We start from the raw sequence: 19,741 nt of genomic DNA, 5'->3' as shown, positions 1-19,741 counted from the left end.
AATAAAATAGAATAAAAAATTATTTTGTATTTGAGTGGATTTAGCTGGGTCATTTTATTGAGGACAAAAATAAAAATGAAACATGAATGATTTAGTGCTTTATTAAAAGTTGTAAATATTAGATATAAAGGATAGTCCATGCCAGAACTATTTCTCCGGTTTTACACACACATGCACCTCTTAAAGTATGTATGTGTGTGTATATAGATATATATACACTGATAAGCCCCTCTGGAGTAGTTGTACCATCTACATACGTACTAGCACTGGATGAATGTGCATATGGCTCCAAAACCTTGGCAACACTTGCTGTCACCAAATAAAATGTTTTAGCAGTTGGTTAGATTAAAAAAAAAAAAAAGTACTTCATTGTTGTTTGAGTTTACATTTTCCCCAATTACTACTGACTTTAACATGTTTTTGGATTTTTAAAAATCATTTCATTCTTTTTCCTGTTTTTTCCCCATTAGACTGTCTTTCTGATTGATTTATAAGATTATTTATATAGCACTATACATACATAAGCTGATACATGTAGTTTTAAAGGACATAATTTAAAATACAAATGACTTCACAGTCAACTAAAGATCTTTGCAATGTCCCTTAACTCTGCTGAGAGATACATGTTTAAAATGAAATTTACAATCCAAAATGATAAAACTTATGAATCTGACCATGATATTTCTTTACTTTAAAATCATTCCATGGCTTCTGCTCTCATACAAATTAAAATTCAAAAGTCTTAACCTGGGGCACCTGGATTGCTCAGTGGTTGAGCCTTCAGCTCAGTGGTTGAGCCTTCAGCTCAGGTAGTAATCCCGGCATTCTGGGATCAAGTCCCATGTCGGGCTCCCTGTAGGGAGCCTGCTTCTCCCTCTGCCTATGTCTCTGCCTCTCTGTCTGTGTCTCTCATGAATAAATAAATAAAATCTTAAAAAAAAATCCTTAACCAAAAATGCCCTTTATTTAATCTGGCCCCTTTCCCATTTCTACATTCCTTCCCTAGAATGTTTTCTCCCCCAGGGCCTTCATGACAGGGTTCCCTCTCTTAGACTATGCTCCTCCTCCTCCAAGACTGTGCTTGGCTAAGTCTTGCTTTTGAGACTTAATCTTGTATGACTTTCTCCAAATGGCTTTTCCTCATGAACAGATCTGAAGATTCTTTTGTTTTCTCTCATATCACCCAGTTATTTCTTTTATTGCTCTTATAATAATTTTTATTATTTTTGTTATTATGTTTATAGGCAGTGTTTCCCTCAATAGACTATAAGTTCCACAAAAGCAGGGATGCTTTTTTTTTTCTTTCATTCACTACTCCAATACTGAGCAATGCATAAATAGTAGACTTTCAATCAATAGCTGAATGAGATTCAAAGAGTAATAATCAACAATTTAGATTACAATTATAGTTTAAGCAAGTAAATTGGAGAATTGACCATTAATAAGCAAATGATGAGAACATGATATTACTCATTTTGTAATTTTATTAAAAACCTGAATGGGGTCGTATGTCAAATCATAAGCACAACATAAATTCTGTTGCTCAACAGTATAATACATTTGTCACATATGACCCATGAGGTCTTTCTCAGCCATCTAAGAAGAAACTTGCAGATGAAGAAGGAAACTCAAAGCACATGTCAGATCAAATCCCATGATGCTTTGTGGTGACACCCCCACCACTGCCACCAAGAACTCAAGTTTCTTAAACCCAAATATCTACTTTTTCACAAGTTTTTATCAAGTGGTATTCATGGTGCTACACTGAACTTATTGAAGAAAGCTCCAACTACTTTCCATTTTTTTTCTCAGTTTAAGTCTCAAGACTCATACACAGGCCAGGTTAGGAAGTAATTTAAAACCTTCATAAATCCTTTTCTGGTTCCTGACTCATGCATTATCCTATTCCTATAGCGAACATTAGGGAGGTTCTGATTTATGGTCTTCCCGGTCCTGTCCCTACCACAGGGGCCCTGTGGGAATTTTGTTTGCTGTTCCCTTTAACCGTGTATATAAATAGACTCCTTTGGTCAAGGCTGTATTCAATAGTTTTAACAAGTTTTTCTATAAAACTTTGTATAAAGAAACAATGTGATATTGAGTCAAGTCCCCAGGGTTCTTAACATTTTCTTTCTTTCTTTTTTTTTAACCAATCCAATCTTACCTGGATAACAAGAAAACTTTTAAGAGAAGCATTTAAGATGACTGACACTTCTCGTAATTAATTACTTTTGAAATGAGGACCCCAGGCAATTACAGTGGTAGATTCTTGCCATTGTCTTCAGTCATTGGTGGTCTTGCAATCCAAAGGAATGGGGTCTTAGATACAGGGTAGTTTGTAGCATTAAATCTTCTCTTTACATATAACAGTAAGAATAGGATACAAAGACATTCTGAAATTTTCCTTCTAGGCAAAAACACCATCAACCGGTAACTCGTGAAAGAAACTCAAGCAGACCTGTCCTTATTCTGTGCCCCTCTGTTAATTCCCACATCACATCTGCCTCCTAAATGAGTCTCATGGCTGTCCATTCCCTTATCCCCGCCCTTAACACTGCAGTCACAGTTCAGGCGAATAGTCTTATCTCTTGTTTCCACTGCAGAACTTTTTTTTTTTTAACTAGATTCTCTGCCTTTTGTTTTATTCTCTTCAGTCATCTTCCACTAAAGTGCCAGATGGTTCTTTCTAAACCAACAGGTCAGATTATGCTACCTCTCCTCCCCTTAGTGTGCAGGGCAGACAAACAGCATTGTGATCTGACTTGGGTCTTGTCTTATTCCCCAGCCTCAACTCTCTACCACCCACCCTATGTAGTCCAGCATCTTGGAACAGTCACTCAAAGCTCTACAGCTGGATATGCTCTTTTCCATGTGTGTCTACAGCCCTTTCTTCCTTCTGTCCTCCTTTCCCTTCTTCTCTTCTTGCCCTAAAAAATTTATGTGCTATGTGATAGCCATAGGGTCTAGGATAGTCAGTCTCTTAATTTTGGTACCTAGTTAACATTTATTGAGTGCTTACTATGGTCTAGGCTGACCTAGGAACTTTATATATATTACTGGATCTCTCTAAAGCAACTCTGTGAGGTGGATATTACCTCCTTTGCTTTATAGATGGGGAAATTGAGGCTCTGAGCAGTAAAGTAACTTGTCCAAAGTCACACAGTTAGTGAGTACAGTTCTGAGATATGCTTAGTGATCTTTCAAATTTTCTAAAATGGTGCCTACTGGGTCAGGCCATCTCTGTACTTCTTCTCCCCTTATTTCCTGTTACAGAATTTATTATAGTTTTTCATTGTACCAAAATTGTACTATGCATATTTTTTTACACTGTCTCTCTACTAGAATTTAAATTCCTGGGAAGAAGGGATCATGTCTTTTTGATTCTCAGACCCCTGATGTATATAATTGACATTGAATTCCATGTGACTTAAATGATTGAATCCATGAATGAATGGAACACATATTAATTCGTCTTTTTTAGGTAGGTCTTCTTAACTGCCTAACTTCATTATAACCCCTCTAGAGAATAAAAACCATCTCATGTGTAATTCCTACCTCCTGTTGTAGAAACTGGTATGTAATAACAGTTGCTTTTTTTTTGAGTACCTAATATGCTCCAGGCTTTATTTTTGTAATTTTATTCTTCATAATAATACAAGTTATTTTTTCATCCTTCATTTGCAGATAAAGAACTTAAGAATTAAGAAGTAACCACCCTAGTTCACTCAGTTAATAAGTGATGGATTTGTTCTATTCCCAAACTGCCCACTCCACCCATTTCCAGATAGAGATCCTGTACAGAGCATTGATTGAATGTTGAGTGCTGATTGATGACAGGAATGTGAAAAAACACATTTTGGAAAATTTTCAGTATTTAAGTCAAGCCAATAAGCAAAGGATAACCAGCATGCCCTATTCATTATCTGGAAGTGGGTAGGCACATGACTTACAAATATCTCTGAGCCACAGAATTCCAAATTTCCTTTTACACTTTCACATTTGCTTGTTTGTTTTTTACCTACAAAATATATGTAACCAACGCATGCTGAATGTCCCACAGGCAATAAGATGCCTTTCAATCCAAAGCTACTAACAATTGGATTGACCTCAGGCCCCATTTTTCCTCCCCAAACACGGGATTATTTTTCCTCTGGACAGTGAAATGAAAGAGAGAAGGGGGTAGATGATAAGTAAGCTTATAACAACTAGATTTTAAATAATCATAAGTTTATCATTTTTTTCCAGTGTACCATGAAAGAAGAGACATGCTCTTTTATTTCTACCCATTAAATCCTAATGAGAATTAGATAAAAATATGGCAGGCTTTTTGCCAAAATTCACATCAATATTTACAGGTACAGGTGACTTGATGACTCAAATATTATATAATATTTTCTACTGATTCTGGCATTACCTCTACACTCCAGTCTAATTACCCTTCATGTGTAATTTTTAGTTGTGTATATAATGTATATTTATGTATATTAAACATATATATATTATATATATTAAACTTGTAATCTCATTTATATTTTTAATGCCTAGGAGAATACACTGATTTCTGGAATATCATTCTATATCCTCTATGGGGACCATCATAACTATGTTGACTGGCTCAATGACTTATAACACAATCTCCTAGGATTTTAATATTGTTTCATGGGTTTCAATATATTCTAGTTATCACAGAAAACATCTTGGAAGAAAAGGAAGCATCTGCAAGTGAATTTTTCTCCATGAAGACCATGCTGAAATTGATTCTTCAATTCATTTTTCCCCTCTGTTTCTTCTAGAAAGTTCTGAAGATCGGGCAGTTTAGTAACCTACTTTAGATAATACATAGTACACCAATAGGTATGTGTGAGCAATGAAGAATACAATTAAATTAAACAATGATAAGTAGAAGAGTTGGTTTTAAACCTTTAACAACAAGAATTTTTAGTTTATATTTGCTATAAGTGATTTGTTTCTATTCTAAGCAAAAAAAAAAAAAAAATTGGAAGAAACTTTGCCACTTACCAGGCCAGCAGTGACAAGTGTAATTGTCAGCACTGTCTTCACATGTAGCATTATTATGACAGGGTTCTGACCAACATAGAGGCATCAGGGTCTCACAATGTGTCCCGGTGAATCCACTACCCGTGCAGTTACAGCTATAGCTGGAGAGTAAAATGAAATTTTCACATCAACTTTTGGTCATATTGAGATCAAATACCTTTATTATGTCTCTTCCTCTCTCCATCAATCTGAGACCCAAGACATGGTTTTAATACTTATCTCAAAAATTCTGGGGAATTATCTCTATAAGCCTGAAAATATTATGTATTTCCACACTAATATATGGTTATCTTTTAAAATTTATAGTATGGCTTCATGCAAAATTATTGGGAAACCATGATTATTTACTTCAGTTTTCTCATCCATAAATTGAGAATAATAATACCTATGTCAAGGGTTATTGTGATAATTAAATGTGTATATACAGAATAGACACAGTATCTGAAGCATCAGAAAATGCTGACTAAATTACTACCAAGTAGTACTAAATAAAGTTGTTAATATTTGGAAGGCAGTAAAGAATGATTTATACCACTGTGCCATTCTTTTTATATACAGTCCATTAATAAGGTCCCTTATGAAAAATGAAACAATAAATTATTTAAAAAACAGGAAAAGCCCTCATTTATATGGATTGTGACTTATGTTCTCTTATGTTTAGATTACAGAAATATTTGAGTCCTGTTATTTCTAAACATTCATTGGTTGGGTGAGATTATCTGACACTCAAAACACAAATCTGATAGAGAGACTTGTTGATTTTATCAGGAGGAGGCTTTTAATTTAGATGGGATCTCAAGGATTTAGTATTGTAAAAATGTGAGCTTGCACACTTGACCCAGATAAAATGAAGGTCTGGTCATTGAAAGAACACCTATGATTTTATAGAGTTGGAATCCTGTTCACTATGGCTTATGTGCATATTTATCACCAAACACAGATATTAATATTTCACTAAAGGAAACTGAAATATTAGCAAGTATAATATATTATTATAATTTTTATATATATTTCCAGTGAGAAATCCTCTTACTAATTAAAAATATTTACTAAAAAGCTACTACATATAAGACATTAAGGAGAAGAACCATGTACTTAAGGCTGGCCAGTGGGCCTCAATTCCTAGAATTAGAAACTCTCTTTGCATATTCCTTTGGTCTACAAGAACCTTGTGTGTGTGTGTGTGTGTGTGTGTGTGTGTGTGTGTGTGTGTGGTGTGTGTGTGTAGTTTCTGACTTTCCATTAGCCTCACAGCAAATTTGTTAATTTTTTTGTTGTGGGGAATTAAAATTAAGTTGTATTTGTTGACCTTGTGATTATCTTCTCAATCTTCTTAGGTGGTAAGAAAGATAATCTTACCTTCTTAGGTGGTAAGAAAGATAAAGGTAAAATAGAGAAATTATTCATGGTACATTAGTGGAAGAAATGAAAGGTGGCGGGAGTTAGCCTTGTTCTGCTTGCATTTCCATAGGAAGCAAAAGCTTTGTGTATTTTCTGTCCTGATGCTTTCTAGAGACAGCAAAGCATTGATGGGAGGACCTCCTGCTCTTCCTCTGGAGTGCCTGTTTGGAAGCTGCATGTTGGCCAGTAATCTGCCTTCAGGAATGTATATTCTTGCCCCTGGAGAATGATTTGGTTAAAACTGAAAGTCAGAGGCAAGATGTGGAATGTGGTTAAAAGTTAGGCTTTGTAGGTTACAAAAGAAATATACAACTACATTGTTCTATTTATTTTTTTTAAAAAAATATTTATTTATTTATTTGAGAGAGGGGGGAGGGGGCAGGAGGAGAGGGAGGGAATCTTAAGCAGACCTCACACTCAGTGTGGAGCCTGACTCAGAGCTCAAACCCACGACTCTGAGATCACAACCTGAGCTGAAACCAAGAGTCAGTCACTTATCCCAGGCAGCCCACCTTGTTCTATTTAAAACTACATCATTTTGCTGGATATAGTTGAAGTACCTGTGCCTTTTACTGCTGTTCCTCTTTTGAGTCCGATTCTCTTTGAAACTCAGATTTGGGATCAATTCAGTCTTACTTACTAAATAAAGGAGAATTGGATTCTAATCCTTCCTTTGTGAAGAATTAGCTGTGTGAACTTGTGGGAATCACCTAACTTCCCTGAACTTTAGACGCCTTAATGTAATGGGAAAATATTAATGCTCATCTTACCTTCCACTGAGCTGTTGGAAGATCCAACAAGACATTAAGTACTAATGCTGTTCAAATTGTTATGCACTTGATAACTCAATATTTATAGTTAAAATAAGTATTAGAGGCACCTGGGTGGCTCAATCGGTTAAAGCATTTGACTTGATCTCAGCTCAGCTCATGATCTCAGGGTCATGAGTTCAAGCACCATGTTGGCTCCACACTGAGTGGAGCCTATTAAAAAAAAAAGGTATCAGAAAGTTCTCTAAAATATTTTTTATGAATTCAACTACCATTACTTAAATGTATTATATAGATTGTATTAAGGTGTCATCTATTCATTTGTTTGTTTATTATTTTACTGAAAAGCCAATGATAGAATCTACTTTGGAGCAGGATCACATGGCTACTTCTCGCCATTATACTCTCTTAAAAGTATATATTGGGAATTCACCCAATTCCCCGAGAGCCTGAAAACTCAAGATACAATCAATTTGATATCACTGCCTTTTCCAACACTGCTCATTTAAAATTCCTAAAGGATTTATTTTCACCCCTTGATTTATATGCTTGGTATTATGTAAATACAACCTAATATTTACAAATAGCCTGATCTCTAGCTTTGTTTTTGCACCTTCCCTATCTACAACAACTGTATTTCATGGAATTAAAAAGCTGGCCCTTTTCTGTACTATACAAGTTCTAAGGGAAGGATTATAAGAGTGACTTGGAAAATCCTCACTCTTGGGGCAAATGATCTCCGAAAGATGCATTTTTAAGTAAAATCTGAAAGGTACTACTTTTGGTCACTTAAAGTGTAAAGCAATGCATACATTTTAAGCTGAGGACATAAGATCTCCAAATTCCGCAGAGTGGTTCTGCAAAAGCTGTTGGTCCGTGAGTTCTCTCCAAGCCAATCACCCAAACATAGGAGATAACGCACCTGTTGTACCCATCTACGCACAGCCCTCCATGGAGGCAGGGCTGACTGGCGCATTCATCAGCGTTGAGCTCACAGTCATAACCTAGGAATCCAGGGCTGCAGTCACAGAAATAAGCCCCCAGAGCATCCTGACAAGTGGCACCGTTTCGGCAGGGCTGGGACTGACATTCATCAACTTCCACTTCACAGTTCACACCTTTGAAGAAAGTCAGCACAGAAGAAAGGAGAAGTTTTAGCACAGCATTAATTCTTTAGCTCCCAGTGCTTAGCCAGTGCTTTATTTACCAAGGCTCTTGTCAAATGTTATGTTACCCAAAATAATTTTCCTCTTTAATTGTAATTGATACTCACTTTTTGGCATGCTTGTGGGAAGTTGCACAATGCAGAGCAGCTGCTACTTACAAAGAACTGTTTCATATAACAGCTTGTGGCTTTTTAGTCGGTTGAGACGAAGCATTTTTAGAACAAAGTCATTGTTAACTGTACTTTTGTTGGAAGCTTAAAAGGGACTGGTCAATGTTTCTAAATTATTTTTAAAAGTTAGTGCGGCATCCTATAGAGAAGTGGGCAAACGCTCACACTCCAAAGCCAAATAAGCTGGGTAGGGATCTAGGTGCAGCCACTTATTAGCTGTGTGACCATGAGCAGTTCCTTAACCTTTCCATACTCAGTGTCTGCACCTGAAAAATGGGACCAGTACTTGTAATTATCTTAAAGGATTATTATTACAATTATAGTGTGTTCTAAAATGCTTGTGATAGTAGGTGGAACACAGCAAATGTCATTAGAAAAAAAACCCAATACTTGTTATACAATATTTATTGTACAAATATAATTACAATTATTTCCTTAAGTGCTCCTTTTGCATGGAATTTATTCACATTTAGATTTTCTATAGTGTTGTAAAATACTATTTTAAAATAGGAAATCAGTTTGTGCCTTAAACCTTATTTAGTTAGTGGCATTACTAGGAGCTACTTCATTTTAAGGTAATGTTACATAAAAAAAATCTTTATGTATTCCCCTCCAAATAGTAAGTGAAGATTATTACCAAACAAAAGAAGGTGAGGTTTACAAACGTACTCACATGGAGATAACAAACTACCCTGCTGAATCTATCAAAGTCATATTTGGTGTACAACAAATTTGCCTACGTTTTTAAAAGATACAAAAGGGGGGATACTTATATTTACTTATCTCTATTTCTATGCCTATAACTCCGGATAATAAATTGTGTATTAAAATGATATTGAAGGATTTTCAAATGACTCAGACGTTGTTAGTAGTTTGATTATGTGTCCCCTTTCCTGACAGAAAAAGCAGTAGAAGAGTCTCACTCTGCTGACCATTTACAACTGTGACTAGATTCTAAGTTGAAAGGAATGCCAGCATGTTAAATTTGATGTTTTTTGAGAAGAAAAAAACTTAAAAGTTAAATTTTATGTTGATAAAAATAGAAAGCTGTGGAACAGTATTTGTTGCAAGGTAAATAGCTTGCTCTTTGAGGCATGGCTATTTTTGACCTGGTCTGGGAATGAGATCAATCATATCTGTTCTACTTGGCATCAGTAAGGTCCAGAGAAGAACACTGAACTGGCCAGCAGATTTGCAATTCTCATTCTCATTCTCTTTCTGAAATGGCTTGTCAGCAATGCTTTATCTCTATTTCTGCCATGCAAAATAATATGATAATAGATATCTCTATTTTCCAAGAATGTACATAAGACAAAAATAGTAAGTTCTTTAAAATACTTTTTCTTATGATTATTTTCTTAACATATATAGCAACTAAAATGATAATGGGTTAGTTTTCAGTACTTACAAGGCACAAAATTACCTCCCCTGAAATGACAATGGTCAATCGTAACTTTAAGCAGAGCATACTATGCCCACCCAGGAATGTTCAGTCAACGTGGGTTTCCATTGTGTTCTCTAACTAGAGGGCAACTGGCACTTACTCTACACCTGCCATATGTAAGGTCAAGGCAAAGTGATTTCACATGCATTCTCCCCTGTGTCTCTTACTCCCCAATGACTGTATTCCTGCAATTCCTCTCACTATGTATTCCCGTTCTTTTGTCTATCCAGTTGTCCATAGAGTCTTTGCCTATATGATATTGAACTATGTCCTTTAGTATTTTAGTCATCTATATTTGCTGGAAAGTATTAACATATAAAGCCAAACCAGTGGTTTAGAACTTGTTAAAATTTTCCTAAATTTTATTTTATAACTCAAATAAAATTCACGTATTCATCTGATATATACCCGGATTACTTCCTAGTGCTGAAGAAATACATTATAAACCATTATTTTAAATTCTGAAGTTCCACTTATATGATGTAGCTCAAAAACTTTAGTTTTAAAGTTACCCTAATATACGTATAAGAATGTATTTCAAGAGTTTAGATGCAATTTCAAATCAGCTAGTTACTTTGGGGTGATTTATGTGCATTGACTTGATAGTACTTAACGATATGATTTTTATTGCAGCTTATTACTGCTGCTGATATAGACAAAAATGATTGGGTCAATGTCTGTGTGATGCCAAAGTAGCCAGATGAAATGTGGTAAGTGCAATCAGTCATCCAGATGTCTTTGTATTTCCAGATGCTGGCTTCAAAGATTAAACATCTGGATAACTAACTATGATTTTCATTTTTCATTTGGATGCTTATTGTTTGCCACATGCTTATATCCATTAAATATACAATTAATCAACCTTCAAAAACACCTGAACTGTGGGGTCAATCTATCTGGAAACATTCATTTTATGCCTCGTGTTAATAAGTACAGCACCATGTTATTATAACTATATATAGTAATAGAAATTGATAGAGTCACAGTGAGTAGCACTTCTGTGGTTGATTGTCTAAGAAATAGAAAATTCATAATTGTAAAATTCTTTCACAAAAACCCACCCAGGGACCCAACCAATCTGTTGGAATTCATTAATAGTTAATAGTATGAAACATAAGAAAATAGAAAGGGTATGGAAAAAAAATAACATAGGACAAAGAGAACTCTGCACCAAAAGAAGAAAGTATAGGACAGGAAAAAAAATTCCTGATGTCATTAGTTTTGGTAACTCACTATAGTGAATACTGTGCTAATATCCACAGAGGCATCCCTACATAAATATAGGTGACCTAAGATGTCAGATCATTAATTCCTGACAGCCAGGGATAGTTTCACTCTGAACTACTCAATTTGCATTAACTGTCAGAAGAAGTTCAGAAATTTTCTCACAGCCAAATACTTAACTAATATCTGCAAGAACTCTGTTTTCAAATAAGGTCACAGTCTGAGGTACTTTGACATAGGGTTCAGAACTTCAACAGAGGAATTTATGTGTTGGGAGAGGTCACAGTTGGATCCTAACAGTCTCCTGCTTGGTTTGTTTTTCTGTCACCATCTTGAAATTCTTAATAATTTTTGAACAGGGTGGGGGGAGTCCCACGTTCTTATTTTGCAGCAGAATCCACAAATTACGGAGCCTCCCTCTGTATAAGCCCTTAATTCCCATTTAAACTTTTTATAACTGATACACATAAATAAGTTCTTTTTTTTCCTGACCCAAAACCTGATTGATACACAGATCTGAGATGGGAAAGATTTGAGTAGAGTATTCAAATGAGCAGAACTGTTCAGTCTGTGGCCCACCTCAGCTGAGAGAGCTAAAGATGTAGCAGAGGGTTAAAGATGTAGCAAAAATGAAGCTGGAGCTGAAGTCTCTGACTCCATAGCCTCATCCTAGGTGAGCTGGGATTTAATACTACCCCAGATAAGTGTTGGGATCCTAGGAGAGATGTTGTCTCCACTTCACTTATAGAACTTTGGAAAGACACCTGGACACACATGATTCCCAAGCCACCATAGTACACAACGGTAGAGCAGAGAGAATTACACAGGATCTGGGTAGATGGAAATTAAATAGTTTTATGAGAATGTTTATTGAAGCATGCAAGGCAGATAAAATGCTTTCTCAAAGGAGTACAACAAGTACTTTTTGTATCATGCTGAATTAGGGAATTATAAGAACTGTATGAGTTATTTATTACTTTCCTTCTTCCCTTTTCATCTGCCATTCATCATGGAAGAGGAGAAGGAACACTACTCAGGTCTAAGCTCCGCTCTGCCATTGCTAATATCAAGGTTGGATTATAGTCAATGCTCAAGGAATGTAGGTATTACCTATAATCTATTTATTCTTTCCTATTCCTTCTTCAATTCCTCAGGGTAGACAGAATAAAAAATTTTTTTAAAAAAAGGCTTTGGAAGCAAACATATTCCTGGAAGGGAATTTGGAAAAGCTTCAAATTCCATTAAAACAAATATAGATGGCATACCGAGAGTACAGGAGCTAGAGGCTGGACAAATTCGGAGCAATCACTATACTAAATATGATTTTTTAAAGGGCTACAATGGACAGATAAGTAGCTAGTGAGCAATAGTAAATATACAGCCCAGATTAGGTAGTAAATATTTGAGGTAGATCAATAGAATTTAATTTAGGAGAAAAGAGTAGACAGTGAGGGGTTTTCCAGAATTGGAGAGCTGCAAGGAAATAATTACAGGTCAAGAACAAGGTTTAGAGAACAATACAGGCACATCAGTAGAACAGCTCTCCACAAAGTCCAGGCTCGCAAGGAGATATCAAAATAGAAAAGGAGCTTTGGACAGTATGTGAATGGAGAAGCCACCTGGTTGATATACTGCTAAAAATGAGGTAAGAATTCAACCAAAGGAAAGGACATTGGAAACTCAAGTTGTGGTGAGAACTTTGGTGGTAAAGCAATTTGGAATGATGAGAGGGTCCAACCTGAAGCCGCATCAGTGTACAGCTGGCTGTAGTGGGATAGAGATGGAGGTCCTTTAAAATAGGAAGCTCAAGAAATTGGAAGAGCATGGTCTATAAAATTCTGTAATAGCTCCTAGCTAAATTTGGATAAAGGCAAAACTTCTCATTTTGACAACTAAAAACCTTGGTAATACTTCCGGTTTCATTTCCTTTCACAATTCTATCATCACTCTATATGCCAATCGTATCAGATTATTTTCTTTTTCTCAAACTCCCCATATAGCCCTACCTTCAAGAGTTTGGATACATCGATTGTGTACAAGTTTCTTGATAATTGTTCTAATCAATACATCTAATCAATACAACATGCTTCAAACAACCCAGGAATATATAATTTCTGCATATAATTCTTGTTCAAAAGGAAATATTATGCATAGAGGCCTGTTAGATATTAAATTTTGGGGCAGACTCTGAAGCTTAAGATGATAACCAAAAGCTAGAGTATATTTAACTCCAAAGCATAGGCTTTGGAAGGTTCTTTCTTGTCCATCTGATGAAATCATCCTTTAAGACGTATGTTAAATGCCCCATCCTCAGGGAAGCATTCCCTGATTTCCTTACTGGTTCCACCTTCTTGTGTTTTCATAGCATTTACAGCATTCTACTTTGTTATTTGTCACTTGCTTATCTCCAACAACTTGCTTTAAAGCAAGGATCCTTTCTTATTATTGAGTGTAATAGCTGAGATTCATTGAGAGCTTATTTCACATCAGGTACTGCGCTAAGTATTTTATGAACATTATTTGATTTTGTTTGATCTTCAAAAAATTATCCATGAGATACTATCATTATGCTCATTTTTCTTCACGATGAAACTGAAGCATAGAGAAGTTAAGAAACCTGATGCAGACCAAAAGGGTAGAAAGTGGTAGAGCCGGGATTAGATTACAGGCAGTTGAGTTTAGAACCTGTGCTACTAGCCATGAAGCTACATCACAGCCCAGTGCTTTACGTTCTTCAAGGATACACATTGTCAGTGTGTAGCAAACACCTGTCTCCTGACAGGTGTTTAGCACATTTTGCTGAATTGAACCGAAAGTGAAGGAGTTGGCTGGGAAAGAACAGAAGTCATTGCAAATACTGGGAGTGTCCTGGAGGTTAAGAAATAAGGAAAAGAAAAGAGTGGTGCAAGGGGTAAGTGAATAATGAACCAGTGGTCTTTCGGGAGTGAGTTAATGAGAAAGTCAAACTTGCCTCTTGGTCCTTAAAGCTGAGGAAAAAAAACAAAAACAAACCTTTAATAAGGGTTGCATAGAAAGTGGTTTCATCAGATAAATGCCAAACTCCAGCAAAGGCAAAGGAATTAAAGGCACTTTGGAAAAAAATGAAAATGTGTTTACCCTAACTTGCATTTAAGGAAAGACTATGGACCTAGAAGATTACTGTTCTGATTCCCATTATCTATAGGTTGTCTTGTCCACCTATCCCAACAGTCATCATTCTACAATTCCAAATATAAACTGTCCTCAATCCACCCTCTATGATCCCCTATACCCTTTTCCTTGACGAACTTCTCTTCTCAATGAATGGGATTATCTCCAAATCACCCAAGCCAGATTTCTAGAAGTCATCATCATCTTGTTTATTTTTCGCGCATTCCAATTAGTCACCAAATTCTGCCATTCCACCACGGAAATGGGTCTAGAGGGCCATCCCCATTGCCACAGCCTTATTCGCATGCTTGCCGTCTCTCTTCTTTTCTTACTCCTGATTTCTGTCTCTCAAGTCATTCTCTACATTTCTGAGAGTGATCATTATAAAATACAAATCTGATTATATCACTGCGCCAAGTTTATAAACAGTACCTCTTGTCTCCAGGATAAAACCTTGGCATGAGATAAAAGATTCAAAAAAATGCAGACCCTATTTGTACTGCCTACAATGATGCTCTTGCAGCTCCACCATCTCTCATGTCTTTAGGCTGCACATAGGTATTCGCCTTGCTTGTAATATCCCACTCCTCATTCCTACTCCCCCCCCACCCCAGTTATTTCTAATTAGTTCTGAAAATTTGAGTTTAAGTATCACATGGTGCTAGAAACTATACTTAACTGCTTATATCTACTCCACAGTTCTCTAATAATCTCCTGTAATATAAAAATATGTATTATATTTTACTGTAAATGCTTACTTGTTCATATGATCTACAAAACCATCACAGTGAATTTTTTTTGTCCTTCAATACTAAGATCCGTAGCATTTAGTGCATATTCTTAAATATAGAAAGTGCTCCCCCCCCCAAAAAAAAAAGAACGCTCAGTGAATTTTGAATGAATGATCCAGTCATAGCTATGGACGAATCGACCATCTGTCCTGGAAGGCAATCTGGTCTGCCAGGAGAGGTCCTCAATGCTTCTGCGAGCCCGGGGCACACTCTAAATCAAAAGCTGGAAAGACAAATTTATGGCTCTGACAAATGTTTAAAACAAAATAGTGTTTCTCAATGATAGTGCCCTAAACTTCTGATCAGGGTTTAGAGATTTCTGCACCTCAATATGCATTTTTCAGCAACTATAGATCAATGTTAAGCTTCTGTGCCACGAGATAGCACACATCATATGTTATCAGCCTGGAGCAGGTCTCGTCACTGATGTGCTCAGCACTCATTACAGTGGGGAGAGGGTGCGCAGCACATGCAGCGTGGCATTGACAGACCACTCTGAACACCTTTCTCATTATCTGCAGAGCCCATGCTTCGGAAATAATTACACTCTAGCTTTTGGTTATCATCTTAAGCTTCAGAGTCCACCCAAAAATTTAATATCTAACAGGCCTCTATGCACAATATTTCCTTTTGAACAAGAATTATACACACTATTCCTGGGTTATTTGAAGAATGATGCGTGTTGTATTGATTACAACAGTTATCGGTGCAGGTCTGGACCAAGTATCAGGGCAAAGAGGTACTGTAGCCCCATTTTTCCATTACAGCTATAGATTTATACTACATTTTTCTCCTCTATATCATAGTTATAATATTTTTAACAACCTAAGAGCAAAGAGCGAAGAGGCTGATGACTTCATGCTCTGATTAATAGTGTGAAAAAAGCATAATATCGATCAGCAAGATGCTATGAGAGATTAAAGGCAGATTTTTTTGTTTTCAATAGGAACATCTGTGGGTTTTTACCCAATTATTTCTAACTTGTGCATTTAGATATATCTTTTCTGAGGATACCAAAGAGTAACAAATACGTTTTACAAAACAGTCATTTAAAGTAGACTTTATAAGTGTAGGATTCATCCCTGGAAGATGACTGAATTTTATCAATTTGAAGACTGCTCTTTTTTTCTGTCCTAAGTTTAAATCTAAGAATTATGATGCATTTTATAATCAAGAGTGTCCTGGCATTGTATTATATTTTAGTTGCAGATTTTTTTTCTCTCTTAGTGTATATGAAATCAATGTAATTATCAGTGATTAATTCTGATGAAATACAAAAATTGATTTATATTTTATATTATTTTATAATATTTATTTACTGTATTTATTTTATCATTTTATTTATAAATATTATTAATATTTTATTATTACTGCAGGAGTCCACTCCAGTGATCTTGCTTCCCTTTTCCAGGGACCAGGGCTTCCTGGCCTCTCATTGGAGGATCCTCACACCAGCCTATCTACCAAGCCAAGGCAAGACAGTCATATTCCCACTAGATTGCCTTCAGGGGACCAGGTGCCGATAGCTAAGTAAAGGATGGAATTCCATGCTTTGTTCCCTAAATCCCCACTCCAAGGAACTGGCATCTCTTGATGGGATTCTACTGCAATCTCTGACTACCTGGAACTGCACTGCACAGATATGCACTATGGTCTTCTCTCCAGGCCTTGGGCATCTGGAGCCTTTTGCAGCCTCACAATTTGGATAGCCTCGTGGGTGGAGGGTACCCGTCCCCCCACAATACAATGTGATACTATGGCTACGAAGTTGGCAACAGGCAATAGTCACTCCCCATTTGGATGTGATGGGGACCCAGGCCTCTCCAGGAACCAGGGATCCCATATGTCTCTCATTCCAGGGTGCCCTGGTCCCCTCCAAGTAAGGCTTCAGAATTCCAGAGATACCTGGTTCAAGGGGATATAGAGTGTCTTTGTGAAGGTTCAGCCTTGGACATTCACAGACGCTTGGTTCCCCCCACAGAACACGGCAGGGACTCAGCCTCTCCTGAACCCGCTCCTGGCCTGGTTGCTCCAGAGAGCTGTGCCAGCCCAATATGCTCAGTTAGCTCTCTGGCACCAAGACCCCAGCAGCCAGGCCTTTCCAGGTACTAGGACTCCCTCATGTGTCTTGTTGGAGGATCCCCAGGCAAGCCTGCTCCACCTGGCCCTGGCAAGATGGTAAAATTCCCCCAGACCTGCCTTCAAGGGGAATGGTCCTCACGAGGTGGTTTGGGACTTGGAATCAAGCAGGTGCTTATTCCCTCTGAGGCACACCCCGGTGACCTGGCCTCTCCAGACCCAGGACGCCTTCCAGATCCCTGACTTCCCTGAACCGCCCCCTTGGCAAGGCCTGTGATACCCTTTCAGCAAGTCCTCAACAGCCAGGACTGTCCAGGCCCGTGGAGCTGGGGTCTGGTGCCAACCACCTGCCTATCCTCCTGGGAGGAGGGGAGCCCCAACCCTGTGACTCACTTGGAAGCCATGGCTGCAAATTGACCACAGACCCCCTTGAACGTGCTGCCTGGTGCGGACCCAGGCCTCCTGGAGACACACTGATCCCAGGTGTCTTTTATGCCAGGGCATCCTGGGGCCACGAAGCAAGGCTTCAGAGCTCCCGAGCTCCCAGGCTCCTGGAGGTCAGGTCCTTGGTGCAGGTGCAGGCTGGACGTGCACAGATGCCTGGCTCTCCGCAAGGGCCCAGGAGGGGCACCGGCCTCCCCGGAGCCGGGGCTCAGCCCAGAGCAGGGACTGAGGTGGGCAGGATGCTGGGGGGCTCCGGGGTCCCCAGGCCCATGCGCCAGCAGGTCCCCTAACACCTGCCCCGGGGAACTAGGTGCCCTTGGCCATGTGGAGCCTAGTGTCCCCGACCTTCGAGCCCCCGTGTCTGGTACTGTGCCCCAAGGCCCTCACTCGAGTGCAGCATGTACCGTTTTCTTCATGAATTAATTGATTTTCTTATTTTGTCACCAGAGATCTGGGAATCGTATTCGCTTCTACAGGTCTTGTTTTCCCAGAGCGACACAACTGCAGGAACCTCTGCTGTCAACCTTAACCTCGGTTTTTGCTGGAGTTCTTGATCCTGATGGTCTTTGGCCTCCTGTCCACTCCTTTGATCATCGGTGCAGGTGGAAGAGTGTTCTTGACGCTCTTTTGGTATTCTCATCTTTCTAGAAAAATCACGGGAGGCTAGAGCAAGTTCTAGGGGGACAAAGTCTGGCTCCTGCCAGCCAGCCCTAAGAGCAGAGAATAGGGAGCCCGTTCTTGGGCTTTCTTGAATCTGATGCTACTTTGAGGAGAACGGAAATTCTCTATTTCCCCATGTCCTACTGCCTCTCCCAGTGTGGACAAACCCACCTTCCTTCCTCCTTCCTCCTTCCTTCCTTCCTTCCTTCTTCTTCTCCAGATGTTGTTTCCTAAGTCCATCTGTATGCTCTTCCTCCCACCATACTCCGATCATAAATATCGTAACATGTACGAAGGCCTCATCTGATTTTGAAATATTACATTCCTAATTAATATGCGTGCCTTCCTCGATCTACTGCCTCTATTTAATGTGTAAGTGTACGTATATTTTTTAACACATAAAATTAGTAAAACATGTACAAACTTTAATTCGGAGTAACCCAGTTCAAAGTCTCCAAGATGCTATGTTTGAAAAACGCTCTACTTTTATCAGTGGTTTCTACCTTGCTTAATCTTGTGAGTTTCTTGGGAGGATAATAGGAAAATTATGGTATTTGCATTTTATGTGAAATAGGCCGATGCTATACATTTCACACCTCTGTGATTATAATGTTTTAATCATAACAATTATCTTTCTTGTGATTTTTGTTCATTAGGATAATTGTTACTCCTCCTGCATATTTGAAATGTTACAGTACTAGCACATTCTACAATCCTTCATTTTATTATCTGGCAGCTTCAGAAATTAAATTCTTGCCTACACATATTGTATTTTTTCCAGTTGAAACTTGTAAATAGAGCACAGAGATTATGACCTCAGTTAATCTGTCCCTGAGTATGGTTCTAATATATTCAAAAAAGAAAGCAATTCAGTATGAGGAAAGGATTCCTGTAAGGAGTATAGGTAAATATTGTTAAATGTTAGAGCATTTCAAGGAGCATCAGTATTTAAAGATACTAAATTAGTGGCAACCAGCATTTTCATGGCTTCATAGGTTATGGAAAAGCTTTCAGCAAATCATTTCACTGTCGCCAGGACCCTGAGAGTTAGGTGATATTATGCCTGTATGTTAGAATGAGGACACAGACGCTCAGAATTATTGTCCAATATCAAACCACTAGAAACCACTAGAACACATCAAAGTTGGGACTGGAAGCTCTGTCTTCTACTTTCACATCCCACAGTCTTTCCATTGCGCCCATGTTTCGTATTACTACATATTGTTTTGCTCATCCCCTCCTCACTCAGACCTGCCCGTACACCCTACTGATTGCTAGGAAGTCACTACGAGAGGTACTCAGCAAGGTTAAAATGGAGCATGCCAACCACAACTACCTGGTTAACCTTGTAGTTTATAGACAAACCAGTTGTCAAAGCAAAGAT

At 38.0% G+C, this 19,741-nt stretch overlaps 1 protein-coding gene across 3 annotated transcripts in view; it reads right to left on the bottom strand.

Annotated features, from left to right (window-relative positions):
- CRB1 (crumbs cell polarity complex component 1) overlaps window positions 1–19,741 on the bottom strand; it is a 140,298-nt gene that overhangs the window by 112,682 nt on the left and 7,875 nt on the right. For 2 of the 3 annotated variants that reach the window (XM_055319423.1, XM_055319426.1), the window contains exons 2-3: window positions 8,152–8,347; window positions 5,020–5,159 (exon numbers count right to left, since the gene is read on the bottom strand). The exons of the other annotated variant lie outside the window; for it this stretch is intronic. In XM_055319423.1, coding sequence (XP_055175398.1) covers window positions 5,020–5,159; window positions 8,152–8,347 — 336 coding nt within the window. The remainder of the gene's footprint in view (window positions 1–5,019; window positions 5,160–8,151; window positions 8,348–19,741) is intronic. 3 annotated transcript variants of the gene reach the window in all.

Source organism: Nyctereutes procyonoides, unplaced genomic scaffold (assembly GCF_905146905.1).
Source record: "Nyctereutes procyonoides isolate TBG_1078 unplaced genomic scaffold, NYPRO_anot_genome, whole genome shotgun sequence".
NCBI classification, from domain to species: Eukaryota; Metazoa; Chordata; class Mammalia; order Carnivora; family Canidae; genus Nyctereutes; species Nyctereutes procyonoides.
The sequence above is the reverse complement of the archived record's forward strand: the minus strand, read 5'-3'. Positions and strand labels throughout refer to the sequence as shown.